The sequence below is a fragment of the Podarcis melisellensis genome (genome assembly GCF_964234715.1).
Source record: "Podarcis melisellensis genome assembly, chromosome: 9".
Classification (NCBI taxonomy): Eukaryota; Metazoa; Chordata; class Lepidosauria; order Squamata; family Lacertidae; genus Podarcis; species Podarcis melisellensis.
Genome location: NC_138541.1, coordinates 72,472,542 through 72,494,081, shown reverse-complemented (window position 1 = coordinate 72,494,081; position 21,540 = coordinate 72,472,542). Strand labels below are relative to the sequence as shown.

Genomic DNA, 21,540 nt, shown 5'->3' with positions numbered 1-21,540 from the left:
GCAGGAAAAACATGCAATGTGGACAAGGCAGGATATCAACAAGGTTTGTTCTTGGCTATAGTTTGTGATAGGTGGACAGCTTAAGTACAAGTCCTGCATGGCTGGACTGAGGAGTTCTCCTTAGTTAATTCTTGCCCAATAGAAGGTTTTCAATTTACTTTCTTTAAAAATCCAGTTCTAATTCTTACATTAATTAAGATGAAGATTCTGACACAATCTCACAAAACTTTGAATAGGTTTGTAGATAAAACGTAATGGTCCTCAAATCCATGCATTTTAAATACTATTTTAGCATTCATAGAGATGAAAATGAACTGCAATTCTGACACAAAAGGATACAGACGTACAGCACCGCCATGAAAAAATGGGGAATCACACCTATGTGTGCCCTTTTTCTCTCCTTTGGTTCTGTAGCTGTCCAGTAAAGAGCATCCAAAATATCTTGACCAAAAGATGAAAACAAACGATCAGCTACCTAGAAAGAAAGAGAAAATACACCAAGGAAGTATAAACCAAGATAGTTTAATTTTGTCAGCTATGTTCCTCTTAAACAAAGGTAACAGAGTTTATTTTTCCATTAATTACTGCATACTCTCAACATGTCAGTGTCCAACACGAAATACAAATAGGATATTCAAAACAAAGTTAGGTACAATTTTTGTTTTCAAAGTTTCTACTTCCAAGTAGCTTTTCCCTCAACATCTGCAAAGTATCCTTGCGGCTGACAGGTCATGGAATGCCTGTGTGTTATAGAAGTTTTACAATTCTGCTTCAAGCACAAAGTCACCTTATGTGGAGCATTGGCCAGACTATCAGACTCCACCATTAACCTGTGTGAACAAAACAGTGCAACCCAGAACCTTTGGGGTTCTACATTGCAGGGAACAATTGGTAATGGTCAATAAATGTCATTCAGGGATGATTTTTCCCCCTGAGAAGTCCCTGATAGTCTTCTAAGACAGTGTTTCCCAACCTTGGATCTCCAGCTGTTTTTGGACTACAACTCCCATGATCCCTAGCTAGCAAGATCAATGGTCAGGGATGATGGGAATTGTAGTCTGAATACAGCTGGAGACCAAAGGTTGGGAAACACTGTTCTAAGAAACTAGAGTTCCACGGAATGCTGTTTGAAGCCACATCATTAAAAGGATGCAGAAGTATTTGTGCGCCCTCCAATTAATGTTTTTAAATTCAACCTGAAGAACCAAATCGTGGAGCAGAAAATGCCATATATTGATAATATAAACTGACTGCACATATAAGTTCCCCCTATAGGGAAGTAGCAAAACTGCTGGAATGTCATGTAACTGCAGCTGTGGAAATGGAACTATGAATGTCTGGTCAGAGGGCTGATACGGTGCAGTTGCTGCAACAGAAGCAGCAGGGTTTTGTTTTTTCCTCTGGGGAAATACTCTCAAGAAAAAAGAAGATGCCAAAGAACCCCGAGAGCTGTGAGGGGGAGAAAATGAGGCACCCTAAGAAAGAAATCTGGAGTGAGCCCTGAAATGCAAAATGGGGCCTGGGGGAAGATGAACAAGAGGCAGCAGATGGATGGGAAGGAAAGAAAGACGTGTAGGACTCTGCACTGCCCACACCCATCCCAAGCAGGAGAAGGAGAAAAAATTTGGATCATCTTCCTAGATAGAAAGCAGAGACACTGTGCCATGGGCCTGGCCTGTCAGAATTCAGCCTGGCGCTGTACGATTTGCCTGCTTGTTTGTACCTGCAGTGCTTTTGCAACAGAGTCTTTCCCAAGACGGACCAGCCTGGCCTGACTCAGCAGTTTCCAGCCATCAGACACTCATCACACGATTTCAACAGCTTTCTGGTGGCAGGAGCTTAACAGGACCACTGGGACGCAGTTTTAAGAGCTCTTTCGGGAAGAAAATGCCAAGAGCACCACTACCATGCTTTTCAACATCTATATGCAGCCGCTGGCAGAGATCATCAGGGGGTTTGGGCTGGGTGTCCATCAATATGCAGATGATACCCAGCTCTACCTCTCTTTTAAATCAGAACCGGTGAAGGCGGTGAAGGTCCTGTGTGAGTGTCTGGAGGCGGTTGGAGGATGGATGGCGGCTAACAGATTGAGGTTGAATCCTGACAAGACAGAAGTACTGTTTTTGGGGGACAGTAGGTGGGCGGATGTGGAGGACTCCCTGGTTCTGAATGGGGTAACTGTGCCCCTGAAGGACCAGGTACGCAGCCTGGAAGTCATTTTGCACTCACAGCTGTCCATGGAGGTACAGGTCAATTCTGTGTCCAAGGCAGCTGTTTACCAGCTTCATCTGGTACGCAAGCTGAGACTCTATCTGCCCGCAGACTGCCTTGCCAGAATAGTGCATGCTCTGGTTATTTCCCGCTTGGACTACTGCAATGCACTCTATGTGGGGCTACCTTTGAAGGTGACCCGGAAACTACAACTAATCCAGAATGCGGCAGCTAGACTGGTGACTGGGAGTGGCCACCGAGACCACATAACACTGGTCTTGAAAGACCTACATTGGCTCCCAGTACGTTTCCAAGCACAATACAAAGTATTGGTGCTGACCTTTAAAGCCCTAAATGGCCTCGGCCCAGTATATCTGAAGGAGCATCTCCACCCCATCGTTCTACCTGGACACTGAGGTCCAGCTCTGAGGGCCTTCTGGCGGTTCCCTCCCTGCGAGAAGCCAAATTACAGGGAACCAGGCAGAGGGCCTTCTTGGTAGTGGCACCTGCCCTGTGAAACGCCCTCCCACGGTTTAGGGAAGCTTTTAATGTTTGATGTATGACTGTATTTTAATATTTGGTTGGAAGCCGCCCAGAGTGGCTGGGGAAGCCCAGCCAGATGGGCGGATAACAACAACAACAACAACAACAACAACAACAACAATAATAATAATCCTTTCAATTTTGTTTGATGTGTGTGTGCACATGAGTTTGTTTGGCTCCTTGCTGATCTTCTACACCCTCACTGATGTGAGAAATATTCATTAAGCATGAACATTTCCTAAATGATCAAAATCTAGAAGGCAAATATAATGGGTGATATCCACCTACATCATACTCAGAGTAGACTCACTAAAATCTATGAGTTCATATTTCACATTAACCTTTAATTATTTTAAGGTCCAATTCTGATTTTTTAACATTTCTAATTAGCAATTCTAGGGTTCTTTGTCACTTCAGCTAGCTGCAAGCCCCACCTGATGAAGGGGCTCCCATGTTTCGAGTATGCACAAGGTGCAGAGTTAAGGCATACATCATCAAATGCGAACAAAGAGCTTCCCTACTGCAAAAAGTGTGAACCATCCTCTCTAGATCCAGGTACAAAAATCCACAGGGTTGCAAGTAGGCTTTGAACCATGCAGGGATCAAATGGAGACCCTGGTTAAATGAACTGGCACCTCAAACTGAAGGACGGATCCACTGTGCTTTATACAACTGTGAGTTCTCTCACCAATGTTCAAGCACTATTTGGGCTGGACAGAATATTATCCTGGCTTAAAGTTACAAAAAATAGTAAAAAAACCAACTTTTGCTTTTGAACTGTGATATAAGAATTAGTGAACCCAGGTGTATATTTTTATTATTTTAATAATGTTTCAATGTTTCACTTTAATTGCATTTAACCTTTTAGAATACAGTGGTACCTCGGGTTACATACGCTTCAGGTTGTGTACGCTTCAGGTTACAGACTCCGCTAACCCAGAAATATGACCTCGGGTTAAGAACTTTGCTGCAGGATGAGAACAGAAATCGTGCCTCGGTGGCGCGGCGGCAGCAGGAGGCCCCATTAGCTAAAGTGGTGCTTCAGGTTAAGAACAGTTTCAGGTTAAGAACGGACCTCCAGAATGAATTAAGTACTTAACCTGAGGTACCACTGTATATTAGGCTTGATTTTTTTTGTGTTCTGCATTTGTGAGTTTCTCCTTCCTACGTTGCATTCCATCTCTCCTTATCTACCCATGAGAGTGGTAAAAATGGCAAGATATTTTAACAGCAGAGTGTTAACCAGCTCTCCATGAAGCTATCTGAGACCCATGATTTTATGATGCTCCTCCCTCCCACTGATGGTTAGGTTGCTAGGGTAATGCTAGACATCCAAGACCAAAAATGGTCAAATGGCCTCACTACTCCAAGGTGATTGTGGGGCTGAACGTACCAGTATGGAGCCATGCGTGTTTTGCTTATCATGACCTGTAACCTTTCCTGATGTACATGAAGATGTTTTATGACTCTTGTTTGCTGTGTTTGAACCACTATATAAGCCTTTGTTCTGAAGTGCCTCGGGACAGACCTTCTCAAGTCAACTGGCATGTTGAATTGAGTGAGCTCTGTCCTGTTGCAATAGCTATAATGAACGTTGGGGGCTTCCTGGTTGCTGGACTCAAATTAGTCTCCTTGGTTCTGTGGTTTATTCAAAAGATGGTTGTTCCTCACCTTGGTAATGAACAAGGTTGTATAGATGTGAATTCTTACCACAACTGGAAAATACAGAAGTGACATAATGAAAGAACAGTTCGGTCCAGTGAGAAATGTCCCTCAGGTACAAATTTTGTACGTTATGTACAAACAGTAAATTATTCAAGGCCTTCCAGTTTCATATATTTTTAAGTGTGCCTTTCTGCACACAAAAGCATATTTTAAGTATTATCCTCCCCTCTATACTCTATGGGTATTGCCTATGGTTTAAGTTGGTTCAATGAAACTCTCAACAAAAGTAATTTGTTTTCTAAACGACAAAGGAAGTTCAACCTCTTCCAGCTCGTTCTTTCTCTTTTTTTGGGAAAAAAAAAATTTAGTATAATAGCCCTAAAGTATATTGTGTGGTTTTTTAAAAATAGTCTCTAAAATTTTTAATTTTAATAGGACTCTAAATGCTTAGATGCCACACAATACCACCCCTCTCTTTAAACTGGACTTACCTAAACCCTACATTCCGGCTCCACACTCCAGAAGAATTCCATGATGGGGCTATGTCACTAGCATTATGTACATTGGGAGTTCATAAAGGAGCAGGAGCCGGGAGACATGAATCTAAAAACAAAAACAAAATGTCATTTGTGGGCATTCAGCAAATGCCTACATTACTGGAAAGATCTGGAAAGAGCTCACTCAAAAAATGTTTTGTTTTTTTAAAAGAAGTGGTTTTTTTGAGGGGGGAATCTTTGGGTGTTCAGTTTGCGTGAATGGAAGAATGAAGCCGCACATTTCTATTTATGGGGCAAACATAACAAATACATAATCGGCCCAGTGTGCACCTCTTGGTGAAGGTAAAGGGACCCCTGACCATTAGGTCCAGTCGTGACCAACTCTGGGGTTGCGGTGCTCATCTCGCTTTATTGGCCGAGGGAGTCATGTGGCCAGCATACTAAGCCGCTTCTGGCAGACCAGAGCAGCACACGGAAACACCGTTTAACTTCCCGCTGGAGCGGTACCTATTTATCTCCTTGCACTTTGAAGTGCTTTTGAACTGCTAGGTGGGCAGGAGCTGGGACCAAGCAACAGGAGCTCACTCCATCACGGGGATTCAAACTGCCGACCTTCTGATCAGCAAGTCCTAGGCTCTGTGATTTAACCCACAGCACCACCCGCGTCCCAGCACCTCTTGGTAAGTGACAGTTAATGGTTTACCATGAATGTGGAGATTGCTCCCACTTTGCTCCTTCCCTCATCAGTGGAAGCAACAAACCATGATCTACAGCATAGTGTCACATCTATCCCAATTACTGTAGTTTCACCCAAAGAAACCATGATTGGTAAGCGATGAACTAACCATTGCTAAACATGACAGTTTCAGAGCCTCCAAGTGTCCCTACCTTGCAGGGACAGTCCTGAATTTATAAAAGCCATCCCGGTTTCTGATTTGATCCCAGAATGTCCCACTTTTCCTTAGAATGTCCCTATTTTCATTGGAGAAATGCTGGAGGGGACATTTCTATTTTCATTGGAGGAATGTTGGAGGGTATGCAGTTTGAAGAAAAATAAATCACGAGCTCCAGTTCAGATATAAACCTAAGCCAGGCAACCATCATCTGTTGCTCTTGCTGGTTAGAGAAGTGGAGTGAAATGGGAGCCAAGTGACTGGCAGAAACTCTCCAGGATTTCAGAGAGGAGTCTTTCCCAGCACTACCTGGAGATGTCAAATTGTATCTGGGACCATCTACATGCAAAGCAAATGCTGGCATGGCTTCGGCAAAGGGTAAGTCATGTCTGATTAACCTTTCAGAGTGTCAACATGCATATAGTATTGATCCTGTTAACATTGTCAAAAGCTTTTTGACAATCAAATTGCACAAAGTACCTAACCAAAAATTCCTGAGTAAGCTTAGCAGTCATAGAAGAGAGGTTCACCTGTGGATTATTAGTAACTGGTTAAGAAATAGAAGGCAAAGGGTGGAGGAAAATGCTCAGTTCTCCCAATGGAGGGATGTAGAAACTGGAGTTCCCCCAAGAATTGGAACTTGGACCTGTGCTTTTTAAATAGCCCATTAATGATTTAGTGTTGGAATGAGCAGTGAGGTAGCCATGTTTGCTGATGATACCAAATTGTTTTGGGTGGTGAGAACAAAAGGGATTGAGATGAGCTTCAAAAATATCTCTTCTAACTGGCTGAAAGGGATCATTATTTGGGATCATGAAGAAAGGGATCAAAAATGAAAATGCCAGTATCATAATGCTGTCGCAAGAATCTATGGCAAGACTTGGAATACTGTGTTGCCACATCTCAAGAAGGTAACCGAAGAATCAAGGGGTTGGAGCAACTCTCCTACAAGGGACTTTTTAGTTTAGAAATAAGCCAAGTAAATGGAGATGTGATAGAGATGCATAATATCATGCATGATGTAGAGAAAGTAGACAGGGAGAAGTTTTTGTCCCTCTCTCATACTAAACGTATTGGAGAACTGGGCCAATATGAATTTCAATAGGGCCAAATGTAAGGTTCTACACTAGGAAGGAATAATCCGCTGCACAAATTTAAGATGAGGACACCTGGCTTGACAGTAGCATATGTGAAAACGATCTAGGGGTCTTAGTAGACCACAAGCTTAAATGAATCAACAGTGTGATGCAGAAGCAAAAAGGCTAATGCTATTCTAGGCTGCATCAAAAGAAGTATAGTGTCCAGATCAAGGAAAGTAATAGTACCACTCTATTCTGCTTTGGTCAGACCACACCTGGAGTACTGTGTCTGGGTGCCACAATTTAAGGAGGATATTGACAAGCCGGAACATGTGGAGAGGAGCGTGAGCAAGATGATCCAGGGTCTTAATGTTTAGCCTGGAGAAGAGGACACTGAGAGAAGATACGATAGCCATCTTCAAACAGAAAGCTGCAAAGGTTAGGACCTGAACCAATGACTTCAAGTTGCAAGAAAAGAGATTCCGAATAAATATCAGGAAGAACTTTCTGATGGTAACAGCTGACTACCTCTAGAGTTGCCATACATCCAGGAAAACCTGGACATGTCCTCTTTTGGGGGGCCAACATGCCCATGCGGGTGGATTTTATGTTTTAAAGGAAATGTCTGGGTTTGGTTTTTTAAAAAAATAAATAAATGGGGGGTTGGTTTTTTGGGGGGGCGCGCGTGCATGCTCAGAAGGGCACTGTGTCCCAGAAGTGGAAGCACCACAGCAGAGTGAAGCTATCACAGCGAAGATCAGGTAGGTGCTGGGATCCTGCCTCCGCTTGGGCTGCTCTGCATTGTGCAGCTGCTGCCAGCCCATGCCAGGGAAAGAGGTGCACTAGAGCAGTGTTTCCCAACCTTGTGCCTCCAGCTGTTTTTGGACTACAATTCCCATCATCCCTTGCCACTGGTCTTGCTAGTCAGGGATGATGGGGGTTGTAGTTCAAAAACAGCTGGAGGCACAAGGTTGGGAAACACTGCACTAGAGCATCAGCAGCCCCACGGGCCTCCTCGGGCTGGCAGCATCTTGGGCTGTCCTCTTTTTTGTTCTTCAAGATATGGCAACCCTACAGTGCCTCGGAATGTGGTGGACTCTCTTTCATCAGAGAATGCTCTCTTTCATCTCTATTCCATTATTCTAAGGAAAAGACCAGCACGGCAGAAGGTGCACCTGCCTAATTTTCTAAAATCTTCCTAGTCCCTCAGCCCACACCATTCCACAGAGACTACAGTCTATAGCTGCTGGGGAGAAATGGAGCAGGAAAGTCACATTTTGCCAACCTTTTTCTCCAGACACATCTCAGGATCAAACCCAAAGTCCTGGATCTAAGGGTCTGCTTTGCACAAACAGGAGTATTTCCATTCACATGAAAGGGGATTGCTCTGGGATAAAACTGTATTTGGTGATGCTTCTGAAATATTTTGAAATATTTCAAAAGATAAATAATAGCAGAGCTGAAAACGATTTTTAAAAAACCCACTTATGCACATGTAGTTGCCTCCTTAATTGCTAGACTATTCTTCTGCTTGCTTTAATTATTTTATTTCTATCCCTTCCTCCCTTCAAGAATTCTTGGATGGCGCTATTAATGGCAAATCAGTTGTTTTCAAAGTCGAGGGACTTTGCTTTTTCACATGTAGGTCTACTATTCATAGAAAACAAAGTCTAAGTTTCTTCAAACATGTCCAGCTTTTGAGACACATGCGAAGCAATTCTTGAGATACCTACCATTTTTTATAAACTCCTAAAATTGGTTGGGACTATATCTATTACTGTGTTAAATATACACCACACTTTTGTGAGAGTTGCTCTTTTGAAACCCATTACAAATTTAGCTGCTTACAAATACTAAAGAAACTATGGCATCTACAATACGACTTATTGCTTATCATTGTTGAAGAAATGCTTATCATTTGTCCCATAGCAGAGCAGAAAATATATTACAGAATTACCATAATTATTTTACTAACTTTGAAATTGTTCCATCTGGAATATTCAGGAAGGATGTTTTGACAGTTCTGATGGCCATTTGCTTACCTCAAGCATATTATAGATGATGTAGAGTTTAATGACAGACTGTCCTCTGATCAGGTGGTACATCATGGAATAGTCAACATAGTGCATCATGAAGTAGCAGATTAGCATTATAACTCCTTTGAAAATATCACACACCTGAGCAGGCTGCAGCAAGCGTCTATCACTGAAATATAGAAAGTACAGTACACAAAACAAATTGTAACAATTGTAAACAATAGCCTCATATTAAATATGTTTTTCAAAAGTACATAAAAAGCACAAGAGCCATTAAATGCAAAGCATTTGTACTGAATGGTATATTTTCTATTTTAACAACAAATGCTTAAATTGCTGCTGGTTTTGCCCCCAGTCAATCTAAAACTAATGATTCACACCTAACTCCTTGGTGAGGGTCACTCAGGACTTAAAAACGATACTGAAAGTAATTTGCAAGAGGAGAGCAGGCAACCTGTTTTGCTGAAAGCAGAATACCTCCTTTTTGAGTTCAAAAAGATCAGCATTCCAAGAAGTAACCCAGAATAGTCTATTAGTATTACTATTAATTAAATTAACTAATTGGCAAACCAGTGAAGCTAGGCCAGACTTGGTGTAATCTGCCCAAACTCTCTTGCCCCCATGAGCAACCGCTAAATTCTGTACTGGATGAACTATCAAAACTGTCTTCAATGGCAACCCCACCTTGCAACCTTTAATCTAACCTTAGATTACTTTAGATTAGGTTACTTTACAGGTGGCACAGAATCCCACAAACCACTGCCCAATTCCCCTGGATCCTTCTCTCTACCTGTCTGCTCTGCTCACTCCAACTCCTGTCTGTTCCTAACAGTAATTTATTCTGGATTTTAAAACAAAAATGCAGGTTTATTTCATGAGATGGAAATGCAATCAGCAAACAGACACTTAACAGAAATTTGTTTGTGGCATTTTTATGGCTTTGTGTTTGGAAAGCTCAAAGAAATGTAGGGACATTTGTAGGCAAAAAGCTTTGGAAATTAATTGTTTTATTAAGGAGAAACATGAATGCAGACTTTTAAAAAAAAAAATCTGCACATTTTCCTGTTTGTCTCCTAATTTAAACCAAATTAAATTAATGTGAGTTGGTTTGTGGTTTCCTAATTTTTAAAACTTCTTGCTCCATTTCTTTTGGGAAACTGTAAAAGTTGAACTCTTGAGGAAAACCATGTGGCTTCAACAGAGGGACTGTGGTTACCGATTAAGTAACAAGCCAGAATTTTAAACCAACTACAAAACCATGAGTGAAGATTCAAGATTGCTTTGAAGATGGAACAAGGTTTGGCTGAAATGGAAAATGAAGTTCACTTGGTTTAACAGCAAACATATGTTTCATTACTTGAGAGCATCTTACATTGCAATCAGGCATGCTGGAAAGGGGGATATATGCACAGGCAAAATGACAATTCATATCTCGCTTCATCGAACTTGAGGTACAATTGTCTGAATGTGGCCATCGTGTGCTTTAAATTGCCTGAACTATAGAAGAAAATGGATCATCCTGTTAACAGGGCAGCTACACAATCTATCAAAAGTATATTGTACTGTCAGCATTAACTCAGAAGATGTGTGAATACATTTTGATGAAGAATAATTAAACCCTGAAATCTGACTCTGGTTACATATTGGTAAAAAAATGTTTTGTAAAGCCAAGATTTACTGAAATAGTAATTTTACAAAATATTCAGAGGCATAAAATTGTGATTAATTATTTTTTCTCTAAATGCTCAAGATTACTCCAAAGCAAGATTAGCCTGTAGCACACAAGAATTGCTATAATCTCAGAACCTCATAACCTCAGAACCTCTTGTTTCAGTCCAAACTCAAATAAATTACAGAAAATGTTTTCAAGCTTCAGGACCTTTTCTTGACAATTTAGAAGTTTTTGTTAGTGTTCTGAATGACAGTGGGTAACTATACCAGTGCTCCCAGGTTCACCCTGGCTTCCTATTTTCTCCAGAGCATTTTCAGGTTACAAGCATAACAAAAAGTCAAGCTCTTCTAAGAGTTAAACTAGACACAACATAGTATAGCCCCAATCACCTAGACAAGGGTGAGTGGTTAGTCTGATTTTAACTGTACTAAACCCTTCCTTCCTTCAACCAAAAGGGGAGCAAAATTCTTTCTCCATCTTACTTTGCCACAATTACTCTCCCCAAGTGCACTTATTCTCAGCTGAGCTCCAATATTGGAAGTTAACACAGCTAAGGCAAAATTACTTGCAAAGAAGGAGTCTGCCACACCCTTCCTGATGTCTTTTTCATTTTAAGCCCTCCATTCGTCTCTGTGTGATTAGGGTAGATTGTGTTCTCTCACACACAAAGTTGCTACTATGACATTTAGGTGGGCTCCAACCTCTACCACAAATCTCCAAAAATTAACAAAAGTCCCACCTACCTGGTTACTGATTAACAGCAATTAGCACATGCAAAGGAGAGTGACCAATGGATATTCAGCTCAAATTGTCCCTAGACAAACATGAGCCATTTCCAAAAAATCTGCAAGGTCTTTTCTACCTGAGCACAACACTTTAAAAAAACTGTCTGATGTTTGTCAAATTGGTACATATCAAAGAAGCTTTGTAATGTATATCAGAATTTGCCAAAGAGTAAAGATAGCATTCCAGACAGATCGCAGTTAAGAGCTACCTTTATTATGCACTGTAAATTCTGAACCTGTTTCACATAATCAAAGTACTGACTCCATCTGCTGGTTAAGAAAAACACCTACATAGGCAACGATGACCAAAAAACAAGATTAACACGAGCATACCCTATGCCTGTAGGGACGCAGGTGGCGCTGTGGGTTAAAGCCTCAGCGCCTAGGACTTGCCGATCGAAAGGTCGGCGGTTCGAATCCCTGCGGCGGGGTGCGCTCCCGCAGCTCGGTCCCAGCGCCTGCCAACCTAGCAGTTCGAAAGCACCCCTGGGTGCAAGTAGATAAATAGGGACCGCTTACCAGCGGGAAGGTAAACGGCGTTTCCGTGTGCAGCTCTGGCTCGCCAGATGCAGCTTTGTCACGCTGGCCACGTGACCCGGAAGTGTCTCCGGACAGCGCTGGCCCCTGGCCTCTTGAGTGAGATGGGCGCACAACCCCAGAGTCTGTCAAGACTGGCCCGTACGGGCAGGGGTACCTTTACCTTTTACCCTATGCCTGTACAGTAGTACCTTGGTTTGCAACCATAATCCATTCCGGCGGTCTGGTTATAAAACAAAACAGATTGTAACCCAAGGCGCACTTTTGCCAATGGGGCCTCCCCCCCCCCGCCCAAATGGGTTGTAATCCCCAAAAAGGGACATGCACTTCTGGGTTTGACATAGCTGTAATCCAAAATGGTTGTAATCCAACGCACTTGCAAACCAAGGTACCACTGTACTGAAAATCTTCATGATCATACTTCATGGGATAAGCCCAGTGGTTCTCAAGCTTTTTTCAGGGCCACACTTTCAGAATAAAAATTTGATTGCACCACATTGAATTTTTTATTGATAAAAATACATTGAAAAACAGTAAGAAACAACTCCTAGCAGTACTCGATTTTATAATACTGCTCCAGATCTTCTTATGCAGCTTATGTTCTTATGCAGCTACATAAGAACAGGAATCATTTCCAAAATATAAACGCGCCTCTTAAATATGTATGCAAACTCAATAAGAGGTGTGAGCTTGTTTTTGCCGAATAATCTCATTTATATTATGTCTGATTTATGACAAACTCTCATCTCCCTCATGCACACAAAGAAGCCTTTCTCTTTTCTGAACTTTCATATTTGTCAGAAGAAAATCCTTGTTCACAAGAATAAGTCATAGAACAGCCAATGCTCTTGAAGAGAGGAGTCGATACTGCTTCTGTTGTTTATCCATATCACACAGAAATGTTTAAATGTTTATTTGATTGTCCTTGAATCTTCCTGCCACACTTGCCATCCTCTCCTGCCATACCCTTTTTGAACCACTGAATTATCCAATGTCAAACAATTATCCTATGAAGAGTTGTTCTCAAAATTCTGCAATACTGCACCTCCTAAAACTACTTCTGAAACATGCCTTCCGCTGAACGTATTTGGGGTCAACAGAAGTGTTTCCTGCTTCGTTTTTATGTGTCAGTAAATACTGTACACACAAAGGATGCCTCACTTAGCAGTGCTCAAAGTATAATAGCTGGATCAGGAGTAGCCCTTCAGATGTTACTGCACTACAATTCCCATCATCCCTGATCAAGCAACATTCTGCCACGAGGCAACGGGAGTTGTAAAGGAAAAGGGACCCCTGACCATTAGGTCCAGTTGTGGCTGACTCTGGAGTTGCGGTGCTCATCTTGCTTTATTGGCCGAGGGAGCCGGCGTACAGCTTCCGGGTCATGTGGCTAGCAGGACTAAGCCGCTTCTGGCGAACCAGAGCAGTGCACAGAAACGCCGCTTACCTTCCTGCCGGAGCGGTACCTATTTATCTACTTGCACTTTGATGTGCTTTCAAACTGCTAGGTTGGCAGGAGCAGGGACCAAGCAACAGGAGCTCACCCCGTCGCGGGGATTTGAACCGCCGACCTTCTGATCAGCAAGCCCTAGGCTCTGTGGTTTAACCCACAGCGCCACCCGCGTCCCAATGGGAGTTGTAGTCCAATAATATTTGTAGGGCACCATACTGGCTTCCCATTACCCAGACGATTCACAATTTGGGTGGAATTTCACGTTACACTCTTCCAATTGTTCCTTCATTTATGCTAAAAAAACACACCCTCCTTCCCCTCATCTCTTCTTAGGATTCTCCTTACTCTCCAGGAGCACATTTGGGGAAGCGCAAGAGGGAAGCAGAGAAGCCCCACTGCACCTGCACCCTTGCGCTGGCTTAATGGAATCCAGGCCACTGTTTTCAGTTATAACCTAAGTTTTTAAGAGCACTCCAAAAAATGTAGTATGTGAATGAGACCCGTTTGGAAACGCAGGCATCACTCAAGAGAGCCAAGCTACTTCGAAGCATGCATTTTGTGTAAGAAGCATTATTTAAAAGAAGCTAAACTTTTAGAAGAAGCTAAACTTCCGTAATGTGTTTGCTTGTAGCTTGATCAACAGCAAAAACTACATGCGCACAGATAGCACAACAGCATGCTAAGAAGAAAAAAAATCAACACCAACCTCATCCTTAGGCCTCGATGAGAGCTGTCTCAAAACAAACAAGGCGAAATCAGAAGTGGCAGGACGATTAATAAGATTTCAAAACACTTTCCCTAAAGAAATTTATCTTAAAATTGAATGGGTGAGGTACTTTTCATGAGAGATATTAGTATCTATTGTTTTCATTCATCTCTGTATCTTAGCATGCACATTACTGACTTTATGTTTGTGTACGTGACAGAGTATGAGGGGGGGGGGGAGAAAGTAAAAGTCACATCTGGGCAGGGTACTCGGCACTGTTGAAGATAAGCTTTCTTTCATAAAATCCAGAAATGAATGCTCCAACCCACAAACCCTTCTTTTCATACCAGTTTTGGCATTTCATCCCTGTTTTAGATTAAGCCAGACTTCCCTCCTTCCTCCAAACCAGGGAACTCTGTCTTAATTCCTGTTTAAAGGTAAAGGGACCCCTGACCATTAGGTCCAGTCGTGACCGACTTTGGGGTTGCGGCGCTCATCTCGCTTTATTGGCCGAGGGAGCCGGCGTACAGCTTTCTGGTGGCCAGCATGACTAAGCCAGCATGGCGAACCAGAGCAGCGCACGGAAACGCCGTTTACCTTCCCGCCGGAGCGTTACCTATTTATCTACTTGCACTTTGACGTGCTTTCGAACTGCTAGGTTGGCAGGAGCAGGGACCGAGCAACGGGAGCTCACCCCGTCGCGGGGATTCGAACCGCCGACCTTCTGCTCGGCGGGTCCTAGGCTCTGCGGTTTAACCCACAGCGCCACCCGCATCCCTAATTCCTGTTTAAACACCTAGATAATCCTGATCCCACCTTATTATCCTGGTTGTTAACAGTTATTAAGCCAAGCTGAGACTTTATTATGCAGTAAAGCAAGGACTACAGTATGAAGAACACTTGATACGCCCCGCACATCATTTTTTAATTTAAAACTGCTTTAGATACGGCTTATATCTGAACTATGTCTTGAATACAGAGGTGCTCTTGTGTGAATTGCGGGCAAGATGGTCCTTCAATTACTGAGGGCTTCCTCCTTCTACAGCAGCCCCCTTTGTCAAATCCAGTACTGGTCTCAGGGGGGCAAAACCCTCATGAGTGGCTTTTCATGGACAAAGGGGACTGTAGCAGGGAAAAGAGGGTAAAAAAGCCCTATTAAGTGAGGAGAGTTCCACTTGCACAGTGATATTTATCTTTCAAAAGTAGCTAATACAGAATATTTTGAAACAAACCCATAGCATTCACAAAGTTTACTACTCACACACAAAAATGCTATTAGTCCTCCTTCCTGCAATTGTTTGTGGCTCATGTGAAAGAAAAAAAAGAATCTAAAATTTGATTTAAATTGATTTTTCACTTGCCACGGTTAACTTGACTAGTGGCCATTTACAAGCCTAGGATAACAATTCATTTGACAGCTCCTATTCATGGAAATTCGACTATTAAGATTTTTAGGCAAAATTGCATGGCGTCTCTTAAAATTGACCGGACAATCTCATTTTAGATTTAATGTGAAAATGTACTCCAACTTAACAATTCATTTCATTACCTTCCTAAATAATTTTCAAAATAAATGATACTGCAACAGGTAGGTAGCATTTGGTTTTCTCTAATTTGTCCCTGGGTCTGCTTTGGTCAGGAAATAGTTGGATACAATCCAGCAAAATTTATGAACAGAACTGTGGTGTTAATAATGTGATGTTGGCTTTTTAACAACATGACATACAAGTTTACAATTTATGGGGAGAAATCATTTTAGCTGATAATTTAGAAGAAAAATCAGGATAGATACTCACCATGAAGGAGTCCCATGTGACATCATATTCCATCCTATAAAGGAAGTGAAAGTGCTCTTCCCTTCGGTCTGATTTACAAGAAATAAAAGAGAAAGAGAGAGAAAGAAGGTTGTAATGTTGCTACACTAGGTACGTTGACCATCATGGAAAAGAGGGAAGGTGATTGAAAACTTTATTTTCCCTCATGTAGCACATACAGATTGAAGCCCGAAAAGAATGTTATTCTCTTTGAGATGAATGGAATATCTGCCTAATTAAGAATTTTGGGACAATCAAGAATTTAACTCAGCAAAAAGGAATTAGATCAAATCTGCGATTGTCAAACTTCCAATATGAGACAAAAGAAAAAGGAAACAGAGAAGAAAGCCTGTATTTCTAAAAAGCTGGTATTACTATTTCGTGGAATTAAATCTGTCGATGGTATTATCTACCAAAAGACTGAAAGCCCTATGGTCTCATATAAGGGGAATACAACAGTACATATATTTATTTGTTAGTGAACACAAATTGATCCACAAAATGAGTTACATGAATTTATGCCTTTGGGATCACACTGCAAACTTGGCAGAACATGTAGTCACAAATTACTTAAAATGTGCTAAGTTTGAAACAACAGGGAGGGAAATCTTAACGGAGGAGAAAGTATGTATTTCTCCAAACGAAATAAAATATATGGCAGTGGAAATCCACTATTTTCTGGTTACCAACAAAGGCTCAATTTGTGGCAAAAGCTATTGCTGTATTTAGCAGAATGTGCCCTGGACGGCGATAAATTTACCTTTGACAAAACTGCCGTAATCTGTGCTGAGCCCATCACATAGGGCACAACATAAATATTTAAGTTGTGAACAAAGCTTTGCTTAAAAGATCCCCTTCTAGGAGGAAGGCTACTCCAAGATTGATTTAATGCTGCAACCCTACATCAGCTGTGGGAGTGATGCAATAACACCTAACATGGCTTTTCTTCCATGACTGCTGTTCTTTTGGGCAATGTTCCAAGTGCTGCCTCGGGCCCCAGGCTTTCCTAGACCCGGATCTGCTATCTGGACCAGCAATGAGTGACATAGCCTCATTTGGCTTGCAGAAGTTGGGTGTACTGAGGGAGCGCGACTGACATTCTGAAACTGTTCACCTGGAAATACTCAGAATTCTCAGGCATCAGAAGATACCAGTAAGTCTTCATTGCATGACTACAGAAGTACAAAGTTTAATACATTTTTCTAAAAAGTAATTAACCCTGTTAGCTAAACATCTTGCTCAAACAATCCAAAATTAATCTGGCAGTCTTGAGAGAACCCGCCCCCCCCTAAGATGCACAAGTACAAAAGAACAGGAAATAATCTTAGCTATGAAGAAATCGCCTTATTCTGTTTTTATCTAGTCCAAGAGTCTGGATGCAGAAATACCGCTATATGCAATATTTGCACTTTACATGAATCATGAGAACGTGGATGAGGATTAACCTCGCAAAAGAAAACGACTGCTATACTTTCAGAGCAATAAAGAATGGGGGAATAGAATCCTGTTTAAATAATTTCTAAGAGACTAGAATAAATGGAGTGTAAACAAAGGCAGGAGATATAGGATATTTAGTCTTTCTGCTGAGATCTTGAAAAAAAAACCAGAATGAAGGGAGGAGCACTTTTTGTTTTTACATAGAATGGAATATGATGTTGTGTCTATAGTCCTTAAAAACAGCTCAAACACACCAATGCCCACATAATACTGGAATATGATCTTAAATCTAATTATTTCAGTACTTTATTCCTCAGAATGTCATTTGTTAACAGGCCTACATATATTTTTCTACAGCAATATTTTCACTGTTAAAAACATGCAATAATCAAGAAACTTGAAAACAGCCATTTTTTAACCATGGAAGACAAAATTTATAGTGCATTGTGGAATTAGGTGCTGAATAAAATGACCCAATTAAAGGATTTATTAAACAAGTTGCAAATTATACAGCATCAAAAATGTATTTGCAGCACAGTTCAAAAGGGACATTTCATTCTAAAAAAAGGAGCACATAACCTGATTCTTTGCACTGACAAAGTCAATGGGGAACTGATACCAATTTTGACGTTTCTGGATTGTACTCAAGCCTTTCAAAGAAGCTGGATATGCTGAAGTCTTAGCTTCTGACTTCAGTAACAGGTTTTTTTTCCAGTCCCTTACAACTGGTCTTAACAACAACAGCAACAATAAAACTAACTAACAAGTGAGTACAAGCACACCAGACATGGGATACATGGTACATTCCCAATTGTATCATGAAGAATTTGAATGTTTATCAGTAAGACGATTAATTTATTAAGTGGGCAATATATCGTATGTTCTTTCTACAGACAGGACAGTTAATAAGATGGCCAGCACATCTATCAATGTTTTCAAGCTGGCTTGTTTCAAAGAAACTATAGTTAAAATTAACTACCATTTGATCATGTCTGGATGAGTTGACAAGCTGTTGTTAAGCAGAAACTATTACTACTTACCTTGTCAGAGGAGGTGTGAGTATATGAGCCTGAGGCTTATAACAACTAACTCACATCACTCTTCATTATGATTTAGCCTAATGTTAAATAAATATTGCTACCAGTATTTAGAGGTATTTGAATGGGTTTATTTTATAATCCTATTATTCTACATTATCAGAGATGCTAAATGACCCTTGGAACTAAGAGGGCTATCCTGTAGCTTTCTCTTAAATGGTTATTGACAAAATTACCCTGCAGGAATTTAAATACTGGGGTAAAATTCGTAAGCTTTAACACTTACATTTAAATAAAGGGTAACATCCTGAGATCCAGCACCGAGGGCCTTCTGACGGTTCCCTCACTGCGAGAAGCCAAGTTACAGGGAACTGGGCAGAGGGCCTTCTCGGTAGTGGCGCCTGCCCTGTGGAACACCCTCCCACCAGATGTCAAAGAGAACAACAACTACCAGAATTTTAGAAGACATCTGAAGGGAGCCCTGTTTAGGGAAGCTTTTAATGTTTGATGGACTATTGTATTTTAGTATTTTGTTGAAAGCCACCCAGAGTGGCTGGAGAAACCCAGCCAGATGGGCAGGGTATAAATAAATAGTTGCTGTTGTTGTCCACCTGCAAGCTACAAATTCGGTAGCTAAAAAAAAAGACATGGGCAGTATTCAACAAAGTAGTTCAATTAGCACAAGGATTTCTGTTGGTGCCCTGAAACTTCCCCTTCCTCTCTGATCTCCATGTGTCCCTGTGCCCTCCACAGATCTGCTTCAAAGGGTTGGGAGAACCCACAGAACAGATTTGGAGGATGAGCAGTGAGCATGAGGAGAGAGAGAGAGTTGTGTTGTGCAGCTAAGAGTTCTTGCACTAACAGAACTACTTTGTTATGTATTTTGATCCTTTTAGGAAAATCATTATAACTTAGTAAAACAAAAGCTAGAAAATAAGGTTCCTGGCATGCCCTTAACACCAAATTCTGGGAGAGCATGTAGAAATTTTGAGCTAACTGCTATACAAAACCACAACTGGGTGAGGCTCAAAAATGAATGTCAAGTGTTAGGATTATTTTTTGTTTGCTTTTCAGCATGAAACTGTTTGCAATTTCAAACCAGCTCAAGCCTTAAGACTGACAAAGTTAAATAGGCCAATTAAAGTATATTTAGATCAACTAAGTAAGAGAAATAAAGGAACTTACCGCAAGCCATAACAAGGTAATGTGATGAACCTGAACATTGCCAGAAAAACTCTCAATGGGAGGAGTGTGAACACATAGAGAAAAGCATCCAGGCACAAAAAAATTCCAAAAATCATCAACTAGAGAGTAAAAAGAAAGACAAATCAGAGTAAAAACTGTTACTTTAAAGATTTCCATGCTGATCAGCATCACAATTCTAAGTCTATAAAATCACCCTCACCTTTACCCAAAAGTATTACACAGAAAGCACTTACACACCAACGACCTTATTAGAACTGCCACAAATACAGAATGCAGAAATCCTCACAAAAACAAAAGAATAACCTAAATCTTTCTAAAGGTTTGGAAGAACAACTATTTTTTCACAATTTCCCTAAACCTAAATGTGTGACATCATGCCAGTAAAGTAGTGGTCCTGATGTTATGAGACTGAAGCACTATTTGTTTAGTTTGGGAAACTTTGTGGAACAATACACTGTGCACTTGGAAAGCGTTCAAGAAAATGTCTGCACTGTAAGAATCAGTCAAAGTTTGCAAACATTCATGGCTCAATGAGTCCAATCTTTCCTCAATAGATGACCTATTCCTGGACACAATTTTAGATAATCAGCCCTGACCTTCCTTTCACATCATGGTGACTACAGTCTATCTGAAGTAGAGACAGGCAGCTTTTGCAGAAGTTATTTTAATTTTGAAAGTTGCCTCTCATATGGAACAATCTATGAAAAAATGTCCAGCTTTGCATACACCAGTATTTTTCAGTTTGTGAATTAGGGAATCCTGGGATTTCTCAATGAGAAAGAAAAGAAATCAAATATAGCTTTTCCGCTGTTGACATCCCATACAAGCCAGCCATATATTAGGCACCTTCCTAGGTTGATACACCTTCTTAGTTGATGCAGAGTAACAATGAGGTCTAATGGGCCTGGCCAATGTCCCATGTGAACTGAAGGTGTGTTTTAGCCTGGAAGATATGGCAAAACCATTTGTATTAAATAGATGTGGAAAATATTTCCTGAAGATAAGGAGGGTGAAAATAATTAGTTTATGGTTCATGCGTTATATGTTAACTGTATAGTATGGAATTGTGTACAGTACTGTTAAATCATCTTTAAAATGACTTCTGAGTTATCACTTTAAAATGTTTTTTAGAAACCCAGTAAAGGTAAACCCATTAGGTCCAGTCGTGACCGACTCTGGGGTTGCGGTGCTCATCTTGCTTTATTGGCCGAGGGAGCCAGCGTACAGCTTTCAGGTCATGTGGCCAGCATGACTAAGCCGCTTCTGGTGAACCAGAGCAGCGCACGTAAACACCGTTTACCTTTCCACCGGAGCAGTACCTATTTATCTACTTGCACTTTGATGTGCTTTCGAACTGCTAGGTTGGCAAGAGCTGGAACCAAGCAACGGGAGCTCACCCCGTCATGGGGATTTGAACCGCCGACCTTCTGATCGGCAAGTCCTAGGCTTTGTGGTTTGACCCACAGCGCCACCCGTGTCCCTCTAGAAACCCAGTAAGATTGATTAAATTAGATAAACATATTAATATCTAATTCCAACATGTAAAAGTTGTATTTGAAAAAAAGAATCCCACCAACATATTCCTATTTTATTCCAACCAGCCAATATTAAGTTCAAGTACCACTGTTTCAGTGAGAGAACTAAGTAGATTCTTATGGGACATTACGTAGTCTGCTTTGGAGTCTTCAAAGAACCTCACCACACTCAAAAAATATAATAGTTCAGGGAGCTCAGCTTGTCAGATAAAACTATCTGCCCCCAATGTACTTTCTGGGGATTCTCTCAAGTGTTTGGGGGAGATTCAGGGGGAAGGGGGGGGGAAGCCCTGTCGAGCAAATGGAACTCCTTATTCAGGGTTCTGCTAGTGGGACTCTTGCTAACCGTTAACAACTTTACAGTATAATAATAATAATAATAATAATAATAATACTAAATTTTATTTATACCCCGCCCTCCCCAGCCAAGACTG

General features: G+C 41.2%; 2 protein-coding genes across 4 annotated transcripts in view; both read right to left on the bottom strand.

Annotated features, from left to right (window-relative positions):
• Positions 1–21,540, bottom strand: part of PROM1 (prominin 1) — a 254,938-nt gene that overhangs the window by 158,650 nt on the left and 74,748 nt on the right. The gene's annotated exons all lie outside the window — the stretch shown is intronic.
• The window catches only part of TAPT1 (transmembrane anterior posterior transformation 1), a 66,215-nt gene that overhangs the window by 14,712 nt on the left and 29,963 nt on the right, over positions 1–21,540 (bottom strand). For 2 of the 3 annotated variants that reach the window (XM_081925627.1, XM_081925625.1), the window contains exons 3-6: positions 19,551–19,669; positions 14,078–14,101; positions 8,931–9,093; positions 340–475 (exon numbers count right to left, since the gene is read on the bottom strand). In XM_081925627.1, coding sequence (XP_081781753.1) covers positions 340–475; positions 8,931–9,093; positions 14,078–14,101; positions 19,551–19,669 — 442 coding nt within the window. The remainder of the gene's footprint in view (positions 1–339; positions 476–8,930; positions 9,094–14,077; positions 14,102–19,550; positions 19,670–21,540) is intronic. The other variant, XM_081925626.1, reaches the window with a different exon arrangement.